Raw genomic sequence first — 22,616 nt, 5'->3', positions numbered from 1 at the left:
ATTATAAAATTATAAAATTATAAAATTATAAAATTATAAAATTATAAAATTATAAAATTATAAAATTATAAAATTATAAAATTATAAAATTATAAAATTATAAAATTATAAAATTATAAAATTATAAAATTATAAAATTATAAAATTATAAAATTATAAAATTATAAAATTATAAAATTATAAAATTATAAAATTATAAAATTATAAAATTATAAAATTATAAAATTATAAAATTATAAAATTATAAAATTATAAAATTATAAAATTATAAAATTATAAAATTATAAAATTATAAAATTATAAAATTATAAAATTATAAAATTATAAAATTATAAAATTATAAAATTATAAAATTATAAAATTATAAAATTATAAAATTATAAAATTATAAAATTATAAAATTATAAAATTATAAAATTATAAAATTATAAAATTATAAAATTATAAAATTATAAAATTATAAAATTATAAAATTATAAAATTATAAAATTATAAAATTATAAAATTATAAAATTATAAAATTATAAAATTATAAAATTATAAAATTATAAAATTATAAAATTATAAAATTATAAAATTATAAAATTATAATATTGTAAAATATTTGGATTCTACAAATCAAAAAATCAAATCTACATTAACAACCCCCGGGTCTTTTGTGGTCTCTTTTGCAAGTTTCTGCTCGAATCATAAACACTAAAACTTAAATTGTATTATTCTTTTTTACGATTCTAACATTCGAACATTCCAAAATTATTTAAAAACTTTAATGTTCATTGCTTATTTAAAGCAAGGACTGCAGAATCCCAAAAAACACACGCTTTAAATTAAAAAAAAAAAAACAAACTTCTCCATACAAATTGTTGATAAAAATCAGTGTAAATGGCTACATTTTTAAATTTTACATTGAAAGTTAAATTTTTTATTTCTAGTTATGTTTTGGATGATTTAGCCGAATGAAGTAATCTTTTTTTCAGGTAACCAAATATATTCCAATCGAATCCTGATGCTGACAACCCAGCGTTTCCGTGTTGTCCCACGGAACGAAAGCTGTAACGATCGCACCGGAAGTGCGTAAACCGACGTTGTCCCGTACTCCGGTGGCCATCAATCCGTGGGAAATAAACGAAAGAGCCACTTCAGTGCCGTATCTACACGCTGGCGTCGGTTCGAAAAGATGGCTGACAAAATCCGGCCAAGATGCCGAAGCGACGATGAGATGAGATGAGATCGATGAGCTAAAAGGCCAACCGGAAGACAACGCCAAAAACCACGTGAAGATCGCAACTTAGATTAATTTACAGAATAAATACATCTAAAAACTATTTGAAAATAAAAAAAAAATATTTTGACTGCAACATAACCTAAAAAGCCGAAAAAACAGCACACGACAAAGGCACGACAACCTAAATAACAAAACCGTGCGACGTCGGTCGAATGTCGTACGAAAATGTCGAACAATTTCGATGATCGATCGTACGACAAATACGACATTTTGGTGCAAAAACGTATGACATTCGTGCGAATGACGCACGACATTGTCGTGCGACGTCGTACGGTTGCACGGACGACAAACGACGGACTTTTCAGTCAGGGCTGTCGCGGACTCGCAGTAGGCCAGTTTGGCGAGGGAGTATGTGCGTTTGAAGTGACCGTTTGAATTGCAGTAAGAATATAACACATCTCAACAACACTTTTGCTTTTTTCTTCAAACGTACAGCAAATTGTGAAGTTTTATTGAAATGATTAAAAAAACAACAATAAAATTACACTTAATTGGCTGATTTTCACTATTTTAACAACTTATTTTGTAAAACTGTTGATAGAAACTGTGTTTCCCTATTTGGCAGCGAATTTCATGAAAATAAAAATCAACCACCATGCGGCTCCACCAACAGTTTACCCCAATGGAGGCGCATGCTATTCCATTTTTTATTTTTGATGGTCGGAAGTAACAAAAGAATTTGAGAAAACGGGCTCAACTATTTAAGATTTTAATTCATGGCATTTTTTTTTTCTTTTTTTTCTGTCTGAGTAATCTACCACTGAAACCTGATTATAGGTCTATTGTAGGATTGCCCAATGTTACTGTTGTTGGGCCTTTTCTGTTGACTTCGCACGCAAACACCATTGTATTGGGTGAACGCGTGTGTCGACCAGTCGAAAAGCCGTAACTCTTGTAGACCACCTTCCATGCGTTTTTTCTTTATATTGTGCATCGCTAGAACCAGAGCAGTATTGTATTGCTATATAAGCTCTTCTCAGCGCGCGGCCAAGTTTCTTACACAGCACCGCTAGGTTCTGAGCACAACCTTTGCACCGGGCGATAAATGCTAGGCGATTATTTGCACTCGAAAAACGCTTGGAAGGTTGGGCCGGGGAGCCAAGGATTTGAACCCGAGTTTTTTCACAAGCAGGAATTTGCGTTGTAAAGCAACCGCCTTACTCGCACGGCTGCGGCTCCCCCTAATTCATGGCATAAAAAAGGGAAAAGTGTTAAAACAAAAAATTTCGATAATGTTGGAGATTGTTGATTACTGTCCAGACTCGATTATCCAAAGGTTTCTAAGGAAGGAAAATTCGGATAAAAATGAAGCAAACAAATCGAGTATTTTAATTTTCTCACTTTTAACATCAAATTCAATTTCTGGAACCTTGTTTTAGACAAATTTGAGTGGTTGGTTGACTGAATATTTCATTACCACCATTTTAGACGCCAACGACACGGAGAAAAAAGAGTTCTCAAAATCGTGAACAAGCGTTCATGAAAATGGGAACCACGAACAAAGTGTTCAAATGCCATGGTACGTTTTTCAAAATCGTACCATGGGATTTGAACACTTTGTTCGTGGTTCCCATTTTCATGAACGCTTGTTCACGATTTTGGGAACTCTTTTTTCTCCGTGAACCCAAAACAAGACAACAGCATAGAATATTGAGCCAACGTTCTCAACGATTTAGTCGGTTTCAGTCTGTTGAATCTACCGACTAAATCTACCGACTAATCCGCTGTTTGTTTCACCGACTCTTATGGGAGCTTAACCGGGATCGACCGACTAATGACTGCAAACGACGAAATCGCTTGATTAATCGATGCATTCAAACGGCGTTGTGGATGAATCCAGCCAGCCGGATCAACCGGAATGAGCCTACTGCCAAGTTCTCATATCTACACAATGACATCATTTTAGCGCAAAATTAATTATTTTGTCAAAATTGGTCAAAAATTTCTCATAGTTTCAGAGGAATGTGATAAAACACTGTAATACCAAAAGAATACCAAAATGTGGTGTTCGACCATTGACAAATTCTGCAATTTTGCAATATCAAAACAATACCTTAAATTAGTATGATACCAAATGTTGCACTTGCATAATCCTTAAGACAAATTTTTAAGGGTCCAAGAATACCAAAAATTGGTATTGATACCATAGAAAGGTATTATTACGCATTTCCCTTGTTATTTACCCATGCTCGGGTATGCTAACCAGATAGGAAAACCAGCTAGCTTAGTACAAGAGAGCACGAGGCATCGATATGTTAACAGTTAAATTTTATTTTCAATATCGTCTGAACTCGATTATTTGAAGTATCGATTATTCAAAGTTCGATTAGCTGAAGATTGAATATTTAGCTATTTTGAAATGTTAGTCTTGATACCAAAATCTTTTAAGCTCAACAATCAAAAATTAGACAACGGAAAAAAATCGTGGTTCGATTTTTCGAAGTGATTTTTTGTTCATAGGCCTTCGGATAATCGATTCTGAACTGAATGAAAATAAGACCATAAGTTTCTGAAATTTTGAAGATAGAAAATAAAAGATTTGGATAAGACTTAGAAAACTTAAATTTTCTTGATTTTTTTTCTTTCATTCGCTGTATTTCAGCAACCAGTAGTCCAATTTTCAATGCCTGTTAGGCAATTTTAATGATTTTTTTAAAACTTTTCCATTTCAGGAATGAACAATGAAAGACACTGTTATAAAAATCGAAAAAAATTGTATTTTCAGTTAAAATTAAACTTTACGTGGTTGTGTCTAAAATTAATATTTTCACAAAAAACTTTTTTTTTTCAAAAAACTCGGCGGCAGAATTCGTGTCCATGCTTTTCTACGGCTCAAAAGCTGCGGGTTGTTGACCCTTATAACACATTAAAATATATCAAAAATAAAAAAAAAACAAGGAATTTGGAAAATTGTCGAAAGATAGCTAGAATAGCTGCCAAAATTGTATGGAGCCTTGTATGGGTGAACCAATGACCCTAATTGGCTTCTTTGATCATAGGGAATTGTGTGAATCGACAATTCCACTCGGGAAATCGCCCGCCGGGGGAATCGGTGCGGACTCACAACCGATCCGGCCGAGCGTCACACGAGGAAAGAGGACGCGAGCTGGGCTTGCATTGCCAGCTGTCACCGAACCATTCATGTGGCTGCGTCCATGCTTTGTCAGTGCATGGTTGCGTCATGCCAATCGTACGAGGGGCCTATTCGACTCGATCCAATGGAGTGCGCTCACTTACACCGCAATAGGGTGTATCACTCCACACATCTCTCCTCTTCTCCATAAAAAAATATTGTTGAAACAATTGAACTATGAAATAAATACTACAACTACATAACGGCATTCCTATGCAATCTGCAAAAGTTTTCAATAAAACCAAAAAAAAACAAATTCCCAGTAACTTTTGGATCCATCGCCAACATAGAGCTATCTAAGCCCGATCTAACACACACTAGCACACCATTTGTTTTGCTGGCGGGTACAAAATTTAACCTCACTTTTTTTCGTGTACGTACACGCAATACATACGCACGTAGATAACTCTATTGATCAAAGAAAAGAAGGTTACGTTAGAATTTCTAACAGGCATACCACTTAACGCACCGAACTGATCATGATTCTCTCTTTAGCCCTCTCTCTCTCTCTTTCTCTCTCTCTCTCTTTCTCTCTCTCTCTCTCTCTCTCTCTCTAGCTCTACCTCTCTCTCTCTAGCTCTACCTATCTCTCTCTTTTTATCTATCTATCTATCTATCTCCCTTTCTATCTATCTATCTATCTATTTATCTAGCTACCTGTCTCTCTCTATCTATTCATCTATCTATCTATCTCTCTCTCTCTTTTCTATCTTGGTTTCTGTAAACCATTCTGGCCCATAACAACCTACTTTATTGTAATTAAGTTTTGTAGTTGCTCACAGTTCACTACCAAATTATTCAAGTCTTATTTTCTACTTTCTTTATTTACTGACATACAGAAATTCCTAAAATCATTAAAACTTTTCAATATTCCTTGCATCTTTTTGATTAACTCAAATTCACCTTAAACAAATCATTATGCGTAGCATCGTCATCTGTCCACAGCTTTGTCACAAAATTCATTACGAGAGCATTCGTGACTATATTTTAACCACTTCCCAAAGCAATCTCAATAACCTACAGCTACACCTCTCGCCTTTTGCATGTTTAAAAATATTCAACCACAGAGAGTCAGTCTGAACCACCATTTTCTAAACTACGGCTGGACCAACTGACCTAACACACCTCTAGCGATTTCAGTAACGCCAATCGCAGGATTTGTGCCATGTTTTCATTGGACCAAACGCGGCCTTCCAGGTTATTTACAACGGGTGTTCCTCCAATCGCGGCCTTCCAGGCTATTTACCACGGCAGGCCCATCTGACCTCCGTGCCCAACGCGATTCATTTTTTCTCGGAACAATCGCGGCCTTCCAGGCTATTTACCACGGCGGGCTCATCTGACCCACCGTGCCCAACGCGACAAAATGTTCCTTCAATCGCGGCCTTCCAGGCTATTTCCCACGGCAGGCCCATCTGACCTCCGTGCCCAACGCGACTCTTTTTTCTTGGAACAATCGCGGCCTTCCAGGCTATTTACCACGGCAGGCCAATCTGACCCACCGTGCCCAACGCGACAAAATGTTCCTTCAATCGCGGCCTTCCATGCTATTTACCACGGCAGGCCCATCTGACCTCCGTGCCCAACGCGATTCATTTTTCCTCGGAACAATCGCGGCCTTCCAGGCTATTTACCACGGCGGGCTCATCTGACCCACCGTGCCCAACGCGACTCTTTTTTCTTGGAACAATCGCGGCCTTCCAGGCTATTTACCACGGCGGGCCAATCTGACCCACCGTGCCCAACGCGACAAAATGTTCCTTCAATCGCGGCCTTCCAGGCTATTTCCCACGGCAGGCCCATCTGACCTCCGTGCCCAACGCGACTCAATCAAATTCCGTTCTGTCAAACTCAGTTTCACTTTACTCACCCACCTAACAAGCCTTTTTCACAACAAAACCATTTTTTAAATCCTCAGCAACACTTTGATTTTTTCCTTTTAAGGTGCGCTCCGGACAACTCGGTCAAATAGACCTTACGCTCGCGCCTTTGCTCCACTACAATCCTTCCTCCAAAAAAAACAGAAAAAAAAATATTTTTTTTTCAACCAACAGCACCAAAACAAACAAACCAATCTGCACCAAAACCACGTCGGCAGGCGATTTCCCGACGGTTCTTTGAGGTTGAAAATAAAATTTCAACTCCGTCACGGTCGCCAATGTGTGAATCGACAATTCCACTCGGGAAATCGCCCGCCGGGGGAATCGGTGCGGACTCACAACCGATCCGGCCGAGCGTCACACGAGGAAAGAGGACGCGAGCTGGGCTTGCATTGCCAGCTGTCACCGAACCATTCATGTGGCTGCGTCCATGCTTTGTCAGTGCATGGTTGCGTCATGCCAATCGTACGAGGGGCCTATTCGACTCGATCCAATGGAGTGCGCTCACTTACACCGCAATAGGGTGTATCACTCCACACAGGAATGACCCCTAAAAGTTTGAGTCAATTTAAAAAAAATGCGAAAAATAGAAATGCATTATATCGGCCGATTTTGAGGAGAATTACTCTAATAAAAATGACACATTCTCCGGCAATGTACACCTTAGGATGAAATTTTGAAAAGCGTGTCAAAAATCAAAAATCATGGTTTTCATTAATTGATCATTTGGATATCATTTTGTACAAGTTGGTTAGGTTATGCATCAATTCGTGATAAAATCATCGTTTTAAAACATTTTTCTAAAAACTCCTGGTTTTCAGCGAAATAAAATCCAAAAAATATTCTTTTGATTGCATTTTGTAGGTTTTTAGTTGTACTAAACGGAAATGTCATGGGTTTGCAGTTTATCTTAAGTTAAGTATTTTTTTCAAACTAGTGTAAGTTTACCATTTTATTGCGTTGCAACGTCACGAAAAAGGGACATTTGTTTATGTCAACAAAAAACTAAACATTCAATCATTTTGATATTTCGGATGCTCTTTGTACTTGGAAACTAAAACTTTCAAAAAAGTAATCACGTGGTTACTGGATGGCCCCTTTATGATAAACTGATTTACTTGAGGGTTCATTCTAATACAACGCAATGATTTTTTTTATCCCACACCCTTATGTAAGTCAAATTACAGTGAAATTCATTAAACAATAAAAATCACGTGATTCGATTGTTTTTTTTTCACAAACTTTTGTCACTCTGTTGTTGGACGAACCCTTACTTAAAAAAGTTGTATGCAACGTTTTGTTGTTCACAATTAAAAATGTTATGTTGCGCAGTTAAACAGTTATATTATTTCCTCAAATTTAATTTTAAAAGCACAAAAGTCAACAAAATAAGTTACGTTGTTTGCAGATCACCCCTTAGGGACCATGAACAAACGATATGGGCACTTTATTTATAAATTCAAAATAAGCCCTCCTGAAAACTTGAAGCTCCTCACCTCCCTTCTAAAACTTCCACGTGTTTTGTAAGTTGCCCAAAACCATTAAAATATTAAGGGAGCGTTCTTGCATTACGTAACAAAACATATATATTTTTAGACCCCCTCCACCCCCTGGAAATACATTTCCGATACACTTTTTTTGTATAAATCCTCGAACACTCCTCCCTCCCCCTTGATATTACGCCGTTACGTAATACATGGACGTCCCGTTACATGGATAGAGGACGGGAGAGGGGGGGGGGGGTTTCCTTCGTTATAATGGAATAATATAAAAAAAAATATTTTGAAACCCCTTTGGAAAACATCGTAAATCGTACTGCAACTGTGAAAGCAGAATAGGGGGAGGGGGGGGGGGGTCTAACATGGGCAGGCCAATCAATTCACATGTCCTTGTACTGTCTATTAATGTCTTATAATCAAATCTTAACCTACAGTTGTTCAGCCTAACAAAAACTATGATTTATTTTGAAACTATAATTTCGTGACGTTGCAACGCAACGAAAAACCCTGTTTTCAAAAACAGAGCGTTGCAACGTCACGAAATGTAAGCGGTCTTCAAAAATCGAGGTTTAATTTTTTCGATAAACTAATGATTGCATTCGATTTGTTGGCCAATTTTACACTAAAAATGGAAGAAGAACTCCAAATTTGCCGTTTAACAGAGCAGAGTTAATGGCGAAACATGAATTGGGTCAGGATTGAGAAAAAGTCACGCGTTGCAACGTCACGCTACATATTCCCCTCTCAAAAATAGAATATTCGCTTAAAATAATGTTTCAACATTGTTTCTTATAGGAAATTTAATGTACTTTCCGAATCTATAATATCATATGTACCTTTTCAATGTTATTTTTGAGTTACAGCCGAAATACTGAAAAAAGAAAAGTCAAAGCGTTGCAACGTCACGGCGGAATGTGTCAAATAAAGTTTTGCAACTTAGCTTAAGTCGTTCACTAAAGGCATTCAAAAAATCGATGCCTTTATGAGAATGAGCATGAGCATGGTTGACTGCCAATGAGCTGCTTCTACGTTTTTGACAGATCAGCTGAAGTTAAACAATGAATCAAAAATGGTAGGAGCCAACCATCCAACCTCTGAAGATCCCTACTTTATTAGTCAATACCGGCGCCCTCCCAAGAAGCCTGCAGTTCAACGAAAGGAAGGAATGTTAATCCGATAGTTTAAGTTGCAGACTCCTTCAAGCATCACGTGATTCATATTTTTTGGGTTAGTAGGATAAGGTATTGGCTTTTCGATGCCTCCCGAGCTACGATGCAATGGGGAGGACTTTCATAACAGACCCGTCGGCGAGCCTTCCGGCCAAGCTCCGACCAGCCTACTCAACCAAAATGTCGCTCAAGACGCAAATAATTCAGTAAGGCAAGCGCGTGGGCTCGTCGCAGCACACAATTCACAACAAAAGGCACGGAAAAATAAACACTTTTCACTCCGAATATTTTTTAACGACCACGCGCTCCCTTTGCCAATTATGCACTCTGAACACGATCACGAATACAGCACAAAAAGAACACCACAAAAATCCATCATCCCGGCACTGCTGCTAACACGATACAGACGCGCAATAATATTCATCAGTACCCCGAGATATGGTGGCCAGTACTTTGATGTACTTTTTTGAAGCCGGATCTCACTTAAATGTATGTAAACTATGTCCGGATCCACTATCCTACCCATTGTTGGTTAGGTTATCAAAAGACTTTTCCAACGAGTCCAAAACATTGAAGATCTGGCAACCCTGTCTCGAGATATGGCCACTTAAGTGATATTGATGTACTTTTTTACAACTTTTTCATTCCGGATCTAAAAAAAAGAAATTTGTGTACAGCCATTGTGGATTAAGTTAGTTTTTTCTCTCTTTAAAAAGATGAAAAAATGTGTTGCTTAATCACTGAAATAATATTTTTTTTTGTGTCTAAAAGCAACATTTTCGTTCAACTTTTAACAATGTTTAGAATGGTATAACGAAAGATGTAACTCGTCCGGAATAAACTGTAAAACTGCAGTTTGTTTTGTAAGAATCGTAAACCGGGTTTACATTGATTGAATTAACATTTTCTAAATACTCTTTAGACGATATGGCTAGTTTCAAAAATTGTATTTTAAAACATGTGAAATACCCCAGGGCTACACAATGCCCACTTATTTTCTCCCATAAAAGTTTATTTCAATATTGAGTGCTTTAAAAAAAATGCGTTGAAAATTGTTACTTCGACATCCGTTATTTCATCCGTTATTTGTTATTTCAAAATCCACAAAATATAGAATGAATGTTGAATAACATTTAAACTTAATCTTATTATTCAGCGTGCCTTTCTATGGACTATGATAAAGATAGGTCTTTGTTTTAAGCTCAACAATGCATCACTGAACATAAATTTTGAATTGTATCATATGAAATATCTCACTGACACTTTTCCCCAACTTCAACATTTATATATCTTCATGATTTGAAAAAATGGATTTCCAAATTTTTAGACCCTTGTCTTATATAAAGTAATGTGATATTATAAAAATAAATTCAAGCTTTTTTTTATTTAGTAGCGATTTATTGTCTCCCGTGCAGATATTCCATGTAATGATCAATTCAATTATGTTCACGATACCAGATTACAACGTTTACGACACTTTTATTCTAATACTTTGATTTCTTCTCATCTTCAAACCGTTCGCCCCTTTCAGACGCTCTTTTCTTTCCACCTGCCGTCGGTTCAAACTTGACGCCTTGAACGTCCATTTCCGGCGGAAACTCATTACTGCACGACGAATTAACTTCCCGCTTGATCTCACATTCAACCGTCGTCACGCCATTGATTCCGGCCAGTTCTCCCTTCAACCCCCCATCGCCGATGGCACACAACGGGTTGGCCTTCCGACGATTCCTCAAGCTGCTTCCGGTTTTGCCAATCCGCCCAGTCGGACACAGCTTGCTGACCAGTTTGATCCGCTCGATGGTCGTCGGTTCCAGATTTAGGAAGGATTCCGTTTTGATCGGACGGTAACCTGGTCCGGCCAGTTCCGATGAGCATTTTTGTGGGAAGTGAAGTTTGCTGAAGGGTTTCGGAACGACCATAAGAAGGTTGTTCCCGTTATCACGGAAGTTCCCGGTAAAGTGATTTTCATTATTCCCACGGTGGTATTGAGTTGGAGGTTTTCCGTGGAATCCGTTTGGCTTGGCCAGCGATTCCGACGGTCTTTCCGGTGCGCCAGATTGCTCCAGCACTTCCTGCTTCTTCTGCCACTCCAGGACGTTACTCAGCAGCCGGATGTACCTGATGGCCATTCGGAGAATCTCGTTCTTGGACAGCTTCTTGTCCGGCGGATGGGTCGGGACCAGCTTGCGGAGTTCGGCAAACGCTCCGGACACGTTCTGCTGGCGCCATCGCTCGCGGGTGTTGGTGAACATCTTCCGGACGACGGTGCCACCGCCGATGCCCAGCTTGGTTCCGGCCAGATTCAGCACCGGCGGTAGAGCCGGAACGACCGCCAGCGAAGACGAGCCCCCCGCTTTGTGACACGTCGGAGGTTCTTCCTTTTTTTTCTCGTCGGAGATAGGTGGTGAGTCGTCCTCGAGGCCGTCACTTTCGTTGGAGGAAAAATCGGAAAGGTCCTCGTCGGAATCGTGGGGTAGTTCGGTTTTGGCGCTGCCCAGAGGAACCGATATAAGGGCCGTAGCCAGCAGGCTTGCGTTGGCGTTCTCGAACGCCGTCAGTAATCCTTTGGTGGAAGGGAGTTTTGGCTGCTTGGACATTTTTTTTCACCGTTAGAGTCCTTGCAGTCCGTATAGTAGCACAACTGTTCAAAAAGACCACTGCTCAACGACTACCACGAAATTTTAATAAAATATAAACCGAAAGCTGTGCCCTACCACCCTCAACAAGAAAGATTCATTCCCAACTTTTATACGCTATTGGACAGGAAGTGAGTTACCAGGAACATTGCGCACTTCCCTTTTGGCTCCACCCCTTAACGTCTAATGCTGGGAGAATTTTCAGGTCAGATTTTGTGCTGAATTGGAAGGGGGAATAAGTTCTCATGATTTCAAATCCCTTAAAAGGGTTCTTTACGGCACTTGAAGGTTTTTATTAGTTCCTCAGTAATTGCAAATCCTATTCATTTGAAGAGATTAAACTCTTGACAATTTCAGTGCGAAAAGTCAAGCCTGAATGTAAACTAACCTTCGGCTCAATCATTCGTTGGAAGTTGGAAGTTGGAACCCGCAATCCAAAAGTCACGAGCTTGAATCCTGAGGTGAATATTTTCGGCCGATGTCTTTTTGATTATGCTTGTATTTCAGGTTCGTTTTCGAGTTGGAATATAAAAGCAAAATCGCATGTGAAATTGAATTAAAAACGTTACTTAATCCACCTTTAGGTGATTGGTGCCTTCCTCACATTCATAAAGTCAATGAATTCAGTAAAAAAAGCAACATTCTCCCTTAACATGTTTACAAATCAACTTTATTACTCATTTCTTTTGATAGGATTCGCAGACCTTCAATATTTCTGATTCATCGGCAAGGTCTGATATAAACCTACAGTCATCCCACATATTCGGAACGGTTTCCAGATCGGCCAATGTTAAAAAAGTCATAGCAAATCGATAATTGAACTTAATGATTCGCTTTTACTTTCATTTGAAAGCTTTTCTTGCGATCTTTCGAATGCTGTATCGAAAATCTGCAAATTTTAACTTTTATATGAAGTTAAAATCCACAGACGAAGATCGTCATTTTTTATAATTATGAATTGAAGTTGTTTATGGAGTCGATGCGGTTATATCCATTCAGAAGCTGGCTTGATCTTGATTTGATTCACATACACAATTTTCCAGCAAAAAATATCAAAAACTGGCCAAAATGAAACACAAACAACTTAACATAAAACAGCTCATTTATCAATAAGAAAAAAGTTATGCTTGTGCTTGAACAGCTTCCTAATTTGTACATGTAAACAAAGTGGAATCATTCGGAAATCACGTTACGCATTCGCTCTATTCTTCACCCAGCTCTGGACAAAATAGTCTTGGAATGAAGTTTTTTTTGTTCAAAAAGTACTACTTTTACTAGTGAAATAGCAAGATAATGTCCAAATGAAGGTTCTAAAAATAGTAAGGTCGACAGAAAAGCTACTTTTGGCATGCTATTGACAAATTATCATAAAAGTGTTCCGAATTTGTGGGTGTTCCGAATTTGTGGGTGTTCCGAGTATGTGGGATGACTGTATCCAACGATAAAAAAAATCAAATTATTCGCTCTACAGCATTGCCTTGGCGTTCTCGATTGCGAGATTCCTACTCGAAACTAGGTGTTCGAAGGCTTGATTGTTGAGGCAATTGCAAACCTCTTTTTACACCTAAGCTTCCATCCACCCCGGGATTCGAACTGACGACCTTTGGATTGTGAGTCCAACTGACTCCACCGAGGCAAGACCCAGGGAGACGACTCCTACACCTGGACGGAAGGCGTGGTCAGACAAATCTCGTCTCGAAAAATGCCACCAGGACCGTCTGGGATCGAACCCAAGCCGACTGGGTGAGAGGCAACCACGCTTACCCCTACACCACGGCCCCGGAAACATCCACCAAATTAATTAAATATAGAGCGTCCAATTTCAACCAATTTCTCGGGAAATCCCTGGAATTTTTAAATACCGTCAGTGGGGGTGACATTGGGTCTGGGGGGTGAGATTGGGTCAAAGTGATTTTTTACGGATTTCACCATTTCTCAGATTCTTCTCAATTAAACAGAATTCTGTCAAAAGTGTTGTGTAGGGGACATCTTAAGATGACTTCGCTGAAAAAATCTCGTTCTTAGAGCAAATCCTGTTATTTTGACAGCTGTCTAAAGTTGAGGCACGTTTTTGGCCAAAAATGACATCTTGAAAAATATTTTTTCTAAAATTTTTGTTGGGATTGCTCAAAAACTACCCAAATGTTTGAAAATCTCCACTTCGAACATTGTAGCATGTCAATACGATTCCCTCGAATAAGAAACACTGTTGGATGACTTGTTTTTACCATATCGTTGTATTTGAGCATCATTTTAGTTTCATTTGACCCAATGTCACCCCCTCTAAGGGGTGAGATTGGGTCAATTTTCAAACTATTGACATTTAAGGTAGTGTTCATCAAAATCCATTATATTTTGGGAAAATGTTAGTAAACTATCTAAGAACAAATCTGGAGTTTTTTTTTTGAAAAGGTCCAATAAACCAAATTTCCAGTTTTTGCTTTTTGGGTGTTTTTAGAACCACCTTGAGTCAGGGGTATTACCCAAAAAGCAAAAACCGAAAATTTGGTTTATTGGTCCTTTTAAAAAAAAACTTCAGAAATCTACGTTGGAAGATTTTCGATGTTATTTAAATTGTTTTTGTTATTAAGTAATTACGAGAGGTGTATCGTTTTTTGACCCATAGTCACCCCCACTGACGGTATATTGAAAATTGTTTCTGAACTTGTTTCTGTTTAACATTATGAATTGTAAATGACAGTGACTTTAATGGTTAAAATAAGTGTGAAAATCAATTGACTGCTTGACTGCATGTAAAAAATCATAAAGCTTCAAGAAAATGATTTTTTTTTTCAAATAAGGCCAATGCAAATATTTAAAAAAGTTTTTGTCCCTCGGCCCTGGCCGAGGTCAAGGGGGGGGGGGGGCAAAAAAATAAAAAAATAAAAAAATTTAAATAACAAGCCATAGTCTTCACATTTAAATGAAAAAAGTGTTTTTAAATGCATTTTACACTAGTTCAGTTGTTTTGCAATCATTAGGTTTCAAACAATCTAAGATCTGACAAAAACAAAAATTGTATCGAAAAAAAAGATTTTGCATCGAAAATTTTCAAAAAATATTAAGATTTTTTAATAAACCAAAACATGCTAAAAATGATTTTAAACGCAGGAGAATGTATTTTAATTTGATTTCAGTTGGTTGCACTTGAATGTTCATTGAAATTTTGAAGTTTATTGTAAAAATATTTTTTTTGCCCCCTGATTTTTCGGGCCAATTTTGAAGGGGGGGGTGACAAAAACTTTTGAAAATATTTGTACCAGCCTTACAATTAATCAAATACAATAAATCAAAAAAAATGCTCAGGTATTTTTTAATGGGAATTATTTTTTATCAAGTGAGTAAAATGAATCCATGCTCAAAAATTACTCTCTCGTTTGAGAGAGTGTGGTTTGACCCATACATTTGAAATGAAAAAAAAAACGTGCAGAAATTATGTTTTTCATGACAAACAAGCCTTACCCGAAAGCCTTCGTTCTGCATTTTTCTCGTTTGCTGAGGTTTTTTTTTAATTTTTTGCTTATTCTAATGATTTGTTTAAAGGTTTTATTATACCACATGATTTTCAGGTTTATAATTGACTTCGTGTGAAAATTTTTTGATGGCACAAAAAAATGATTCAAATTGTACGTACATCTCATTTGATCATGATAAACTAAAAATGTTAAGCAAACTCTCTATCTTACTTTGGCAGTAAGAGGTTTATATATTTTTTAAACGAAATAACACCAGGAATTCTATAAAAATCATATCTACATTGTAGTAAAAAAATTTCATTATGCAAGATCTTTTTCCAGTTGCTTCAGAAATTAATATCATCAGAAATAAATGTTGAATTCAAAATTTCTGATAATCTGATACATATATGAACTTAACAATGAATATAATTTAACAAATTAATGATAAGTTTTCCCATTAAATATTTTTTATCGGAGCTTTTTTTGGCAACACTGCTTATGTTTGTTTACATGCAAGTTTGTGTCGCGTATACTTTTTAATCGATTTACGTTTGTAAATTCGCGTTTTCGTCCAATTTTCTTAATTACCATTGATCCTGAGTGACCGTTCTGTGACGATCTGTTGGAGTACAGTGCATTGATTGCGGTTTACCTGTATGCTGCCGTTGTGAAACATCATCACTCCCGACCCGTACAAGATGGCCACCGAGTGCAAGACCTGTGAGGTGGAAATCACTGGGATCGAGAAGATGGTCTGCCGTAGTTGCGCCTCGGCATTTCACCGGTCGTGTATCGACGGCCTCAATCGTACCGCATTTGAGGCCATCGGAAAGTTCCAGAAAAACTGTTACTGGCTTTGTGATGGCTGCGCAGGTCGTTTCGACCAATTCGTACAGTCGATGGATGTTGATGAAGATTCGGGTCAAGCGACTGACGTCGCTAAGCTGAGTGAAGCGGTTGACAAGCTCAGCGGCTATTATCATTCAACTTCTTTTAAAATGATATCTTTCAAATTTCATATAAAATAATAGTCAAATTGTTATAAGGGCGAATGAAAATATTGCTAAATTCAGTAAGTTTCCTAAGAAAAAATAATAAACTGTTATTTAGAGTATCAAGATAAAAGCAACCAATTTCCTAAATATTTTTCTTTATTTTTGCTCCTCCGGTTATAACATTGACCGGCGGAATAGGGAAAGACTAATATTTTCACTGAATGTTACTTTTACATGAATGTTTGCTTTTAATTGATTTCTAAAAATGAATCAATTTAATTTAAAATAAAAATATTACAATATACTTCTTTAGTAAATTTTAACACGTTTTGGTTAAAAAAGACAATATTTTCAAAAAAATGATCTTTGTTAACATCATTTAAGCATTTGCAGCTTTTACTTCTCAGTAAATGTTGTATCAATTTCATGTTCAAGTATGTTTTGCTAACAATTCTTCAAATGGTTTCAATTGAAAACTCATAAAATTTACATTAAAAGTCTTTATGAATGAAATATTTATTCTGTTGTTATTTTAAGGAATTGATTTGAGAAAATTGATAAATTTCATGGGATTTCACGGTAATCTTCAAATTTCCTTCTGTCCGCGAAATCTTGAAAATTCACTAACCCTAAATATTACCATCATTTTTTTCTGTGTAAGCAGCCATTCAATCATAAATTAAACAAAATAAAGTTACTACAACAACAACAAAATTCAAGGTGACGTGCAACGGAATTTCATAAAAAAAAATCTAAATATTATCGACTCTCTGGCTTTCTTCTCGATATCAAACATTCTCCATCTGTCAACAAATTTGTCAGTCCCTCCAAAAGAATGCTTTGATTTTTTCAATCCATAATTCGTCACCTCCCGCTGTCGATGGTCCCTTCAATATCGACACAGAGAGAAAGTCCATTGCAATTCGGTCAATCATGCTAAAAATTATTATCATTGCAAAAAAATGGATTTTGAAACGTTTCAAGTTGCTCACAATATTTGTTATATTTTTTATCATAGAGGTGGTCAAAGTGACTCTTTTGATGCTCATTGGCACTGACTCATTGAAATTTTGTTTTTTTTTTTTTTTCAAAATATTGGTAAAATTTATATAAATTTATGAATTACATGATTTTTCAAAGCGTCATATTTGGATTCAATTCGGTTACATTCGGTCCCTTTTTTGCACGGAAAGGAAATCCATCGCCATATCAGCAGAGAGATTTGCCTGGTTGATTTTGCTGATATCAGCGGCTGCGCAGAATCGTAACCAACAATATAGTTCTGCTGGTTTGTTTTCGCTAATTACTGCCAAAAACACCTGACAGCCGAAAAATTAGCGAAATTTTTCGCTGTTTTCAGCGTGGTTCTCTACTACTCTGACAGAAATGACAGCTGTCATTTTCATCTCAGAATTGATTGAGGGAACACAACAAGCTTTTGAACTAAGTTAAACAAAATAGAAAGAAACATGTTGTAATGAAGTGGTAGAGTGCAGATTAGATCACTCAATCGAAATTTAAAAATCTGCTCTTCATAGTAGGAATCGCTGATTCCAGCGAAACTGAACCCTCAAATAGCGAAAAAAAACAAAGCCAGTGATATTTTTATTGGTCCGGTCAATCTTGATCGGATTCCAAACCAGCGAAAAAAATATCGATTTCAAGTATGTTTTCTGCAGGCTGAGAAAATAACGTCTTTTTTTTCGAAAGCTTTCTACAAAACCAATAAATGAAAAAAAAGTATCAAATCCGAAGTCAAAAATCCACAAATTGATATTCATAACAGCTCTCAACTGGTGATGGTGGCACGCGTTCACACCCTCTCGCCACGCGACACGTGCGCAATCACGTCGGATGTGTTCTCAAAACAACACAACAACAGCAATACGCACATCCTGCAAAACGACAGATAAGACCTCTCACACCCCAAGCCTTCAATTGGTGGGGAATGCGACACCGTAAACAGGCGATTTTTTGAAATTTAAATGATACCAAATAAATGCAATTATTATTTAAAAATCTTCAAAATATTCGAATAATAATGTTTGTCAAACTATAATGTTCAATATTTTTATAACCTGCAAACTAGAACCCATAAATTTCCAAATTTACCCTCCCAAAAAGCAACAGTCTCACACCGCACCCCGGAAGGAAAGTCAATCATTTATCTAATGCCGCAAATTAATTTCAAATCGGCCACCCGGGCCACGTGTCTGATTGGCGCTAATAGGATAAAGATTAGTTTACTTTTATTGCATTAGCTGGATTAGGGGAAGGGAAAGGCTACCTTGCCTTCGAAGAGGCTCGAAAGTCACTTTTTTTTCTATCCCACGAACCAGACGCAGCACGTGTCCTGTTCTGTGCGACCAGCAACAGTAGCCAGAAAGGATGCTGCGGAAGGGAGGAAATTTGAGCGAAGCCACGCCCCTCTCTTCGGTGGTTCATTTTCGCGAGAGACTCTCACGGGGTGAGTGAGTGAGTGCTGCAGGGTGGGAAAGTTCATTTTGATAACAACAAGAAAAACTTTTCGATCCGTGAGACTTGGGAAATCCTTTTTCCGCTGATTTTAAAGCTTGATTTGAGATGCATTTTGTAGATTCAAAAGGGGGATAATTAGAGCATGGAAAATTCGCTGTGGAGGTTTCTTTTTTCTTTCTGTTGTCTTGTCTTGTTCACAAAAGCTCTCAACAAAAACCATTGCGTGCCAATATCAGAACATTTAAAAAAAAGTTCAATAAACCAAATTTTTCGTAATTTTGCTGTTTGAGTGTCAAGGCAAGTTCTGATATTCAAATTGATTGTTCTATTATGTTTGATTCGGAAAACATAATTCTTCGAAAGTAATTAATTCTATAAAATTTTGCATTTTTTGAGATGTTCAATTTTGTATTTTTTGTCAAAAGAAGCGATTTTGCATCATGGGCTTTTTATTACTTTGAAATATAATCAAAAACATTTATTGAAAGCTGTTATTGAAGAGCAAAGTTATGATAAGCCGACAAAAGAAAGATACCGAGCAAGGGTATATTTTCCAGATTGACGTATGAACTGCCCATCAAATTGTGTAAAGTCCTCAATGACAAAAGATCATCCAAATAAAATGCTAAAATGCAAATGAAATATAATTGACAGAAAGGTAGAAACTCATGCTTATAAAAGTTGAGTACCGTAAACCGGGGTGACTTTAATAGGATTTCAATTTGTTTTCAGAATATTTTCTAGCAGGTAAGGTTTTTCTCAAGATTATTATTTTTAAAATATGTACTGGGGTAGACCACACAAAGTCCATGCACTATTTCGGAAAAAAAAGTTTTTTCAATAATGTTTAGAAAAATAATTACGTTAAAAATTCTTTAGTTTTAATTCCGGGTGACTTTGCTAGTCATAGTTTTTCTTGTTAAAATCATATTGTCTGCTCTACAACTTTGTTAAACATTGTTACAGTCTAAAAAATAACCCTGAAAAGTTAGAAAAAATACAAAATTTTATAATGAAAAATTTTGTTCTAAATGAAAAAATTACCCGTATGTAGATTCGAAAAGTACATTAAATGTCCCATAAAATGACATGTTCCAAAAAAATTTACAGTCGTGTAACGGAAGATGGGAGAATTTTTAAAACTTTTTTAGTATTTTATTCGATGAAAAATACGTTTTTTCCGGAATTCTGAGTACGCCATCAAATCGGGCGTCTAATTTTACATAAAAGTCCCTTTGACACCAAATTTCTATCTCATCACACGGCTTGTCTAAAGGTTATTTTTATAAAACTTGAATGAACCTCGGTAATTCTTTTTGGAGCTTGTTGGGGCGACTGTCCCGAGTCAGCGAAACTGTTTATCGAAAAATTCTATCGGTAAAAAATTATTTTATCTCATTTTGAAGTTTTTATACAATATATTTAAGCTAAAATAATGAAAAGTATTAAATAAATTGCTGAAATTATGATTTTTTGTGTTGTTATTTCATCAAAACATCAGTTTCGAGTTCCTTAAACATGTCTTCAATATCCTACATCATGGAAAAATTCGAGCCAAACATTTCATTAGGGCACAAAACCAAAACGTAAACATTCGGGATTATTCCACTATTTCATTCATTAGTACACACACATGCCATCCAAGAATCAGATTGATAACAAACAATTTCCTATTGAAAAAATCAAAAACATAAAAGGGCACATAACCATGTTCACTGCAAACCAAAAAAAAAGTTCAAATGTGCTCTTTTATTTTTCGTTAGGTTCTCGTACTTGAGGAACTTTTTGTGTTATAAAGTGAACTTTTCATACATTCTTAACACTAATTCACAGTTTGGTTTACTTTTCACCAAGGATTCTGCAGAGAAAAACTTCGTCAAAAACAATATTTAATACGGTCCCGCGGCTGCGTTCAGTACATTTTTGAAGAATTTTTATGTTTCACATACCTTATCTACACTATCCAATCACAAAACTTCACTAATAATCAAAATTTCTACTGAATTCCTCATTATTTCTAACTAAACAAAAGGGCCCGTAAACATCATTCAAAACAACAATCCGGTGACAGCGCTTTAGTGCCCTTTCAGCTCTCTACGAAATTGCATATAGAAAGGGCCCATTATGAACAACAGTTGGAAAGTTAAAAGGGCCCAATAACGTTTTTTTTTAAATTATGAGTTTTATTGCGAAAATCAACAAAAATTAAGAAGGATAATGATGTGTTTTATCGTATCATCAGTAAAAATACCATTAGTCAAGCTTCTTTTTTAAATAGGATTTGAAACAAGTTGTCCACTTTTTGCAAGCGATTTTCTCGAATCGCGGTTTTTTGTTTTATGCCCTAATGAAATGTTTGGCTCGAAATGTTTATCTTGGTCGTCAGTTTCGATAACCGCTGCAAAATAAGTTTTTTCCTATTTTTTTTCTTTCAAATTCATCTGGAAACATCAACTTTATTCGTGTTTATCAAAACTGTTTACGTGGATTTGTAGCAAATAACATCCACAATAAATTTGCAGGATAATCATGATATTACATCAAATTTCTGAAAAGTTTCAACAATTTTGGTGTAGAGATAATACTACAAATTTTAAAATTCTGTGATATTTATTCCCTTTTTGTCCTTCTACTATTTAAATTAATTTCAGGATAACAAATCAAAATTCCTGAGCTGGATTTTGATATTCTTTTTATTTGTAAAAAAAAACATGTTGACAAATTATTGAACATCTTACAATATTATGCTAAGTGACTTAAGTGTATTGTTGAATAAGAATGTTATATTTACGGTATTCCAATACAACAATTTCCTACGCAAATGGCATGACCAAACTCTGAAGTGTTCAAATCGGCTTAAATTTTTCGGGATTCTTTACCCAAAATAGTTTGTACATAATTTTTGTTAGGTCATTTGGGTGGTTTCGGTCGCGTCAAAGTGGGCCATAATATGGCAATTTTGTTGATTTTGCAGAAAAAAAATAAATAAAAATATAATACATATATTTTCATTTATTTTTTTTTCTGCAAAATCGACAAAATTGCCATATTATGGCCCATTTTGACGCGGCCGAAACCACCCTAATGACCCAAAACCATTACTTGACATTGTTTCACCCAATTTTTGTTATCCGGTTTGTGAAAGATAAGTGACTAATAAGGCTTTCAAGGAAAAATACGCATGATCATGTGAGTTTAGTTAAAATTGCGTTTGACAATGATTTAAAAAAAAATCTCAAAATTGTTATCTTTGAACCACCCTGACGCGGCCAGAACTACCCTCATGACCTAACAAAAATTATGTATAAACTATTTTGGGTAGAGAATCCCGAAAATTTGAAACTGAAAATTAGCTACAAATCCACGAAAACGGTTTTGATAAACACGAATAAAGTTGATGTTTCCAGATGAATTTGAAATAAAAAAAAAACAAGGAAAAAATTTATTTTGCAGCTATTATAGAAACTGACGACCAAGATAAACATTTTTCCATGATGTAGGATATTGAAGATATGTTTAGGGAACTTGAAACTGATGTTTTGAATAAATAACAACAAATACATAATAATTTCAGCAATCTATTTAATACTTTTAAATGATTTTAGCTTAAATATATTGTATAAAAACTTCAAAATGAGATAAAATCAATTTTTACCGATAGAATTTTTCGATAAACAGTTTCCCTGACTCGGGGCAGTCCCCGCAACAAGCTCCAGAAAGAATTACCGAGGTTCATTCAAGTTTTATAAAAATAACCTTTAGACAAGCCGTGTCACCGTTTCAGGCTGCAAATTATTGAAAAACACCTCTTTTTTCGCATGCTCAAAAATGGAAGGGGTCGTACCGCCCCTCCGTCACGAGATATCAAAAAACGGACCTCGGATTCGTGATCAGGGACAAAAGTTACCCCTTAGGACAAAGTTTCACGCAAATCGAAGAGGGGTCGGGGCAACTTTTCCTGATTTCGTGTGAGTTGGTAGAGAATTACCCATTTAGTTAACTAAGTTTATAAGCTTTTTAGCAAAATACATATAAATTTAAGGTAAAATTGTTAAAAAGTTGGAATTTTGCCTGAAATTT

At 36.2% G+C, this 22,616-nt stretch overlaps 1 protein-coding gene across 1 annotated transcript; it reads right to left on the bottom strand.

Annotated features, from left to right (window-relative positions):
* Positions 1–10,342: 10,342 nt before the first annotated feature.
* LOC6047845 (protein atonal homolog 1) lies at positions 10,343–11,668 on the bottom strand. The gene has a single exon (XM_001864812.2). The coding sequence runs from the start codon at positions 11,564–11,566 to the stop codon at positions 10,451–10,453; it is 1,116 nt and encodes a 371-aa protein (XP_001864847.2). The 5' UTR covers positions 11,567–11,668; the 3' UTR covers positions 10,343–10,450.
* Between the last annotated feature and the right edge of the window lie 10,948 nt (positions 11,669–22,616).

Source organism: Culex quinquefasciatus, chromosome 1 (genome assembly GCF_015732765.1).
Source record: "Culex quinquefasciatus strain JHB chromosome 1, VPISU_Cqui_1.0_pri_paternal, whole genome shotgun sequence".
NCBI classification, from domain to species: Eukaryota; Metazoa; Arthropoda; class Insecta; order Diptera; family Culicidae; genus Culex; species Culex quinquefasciatus.
This window is presented reverse-complemented; position numbering and strand designations above follow the sequence as displayed.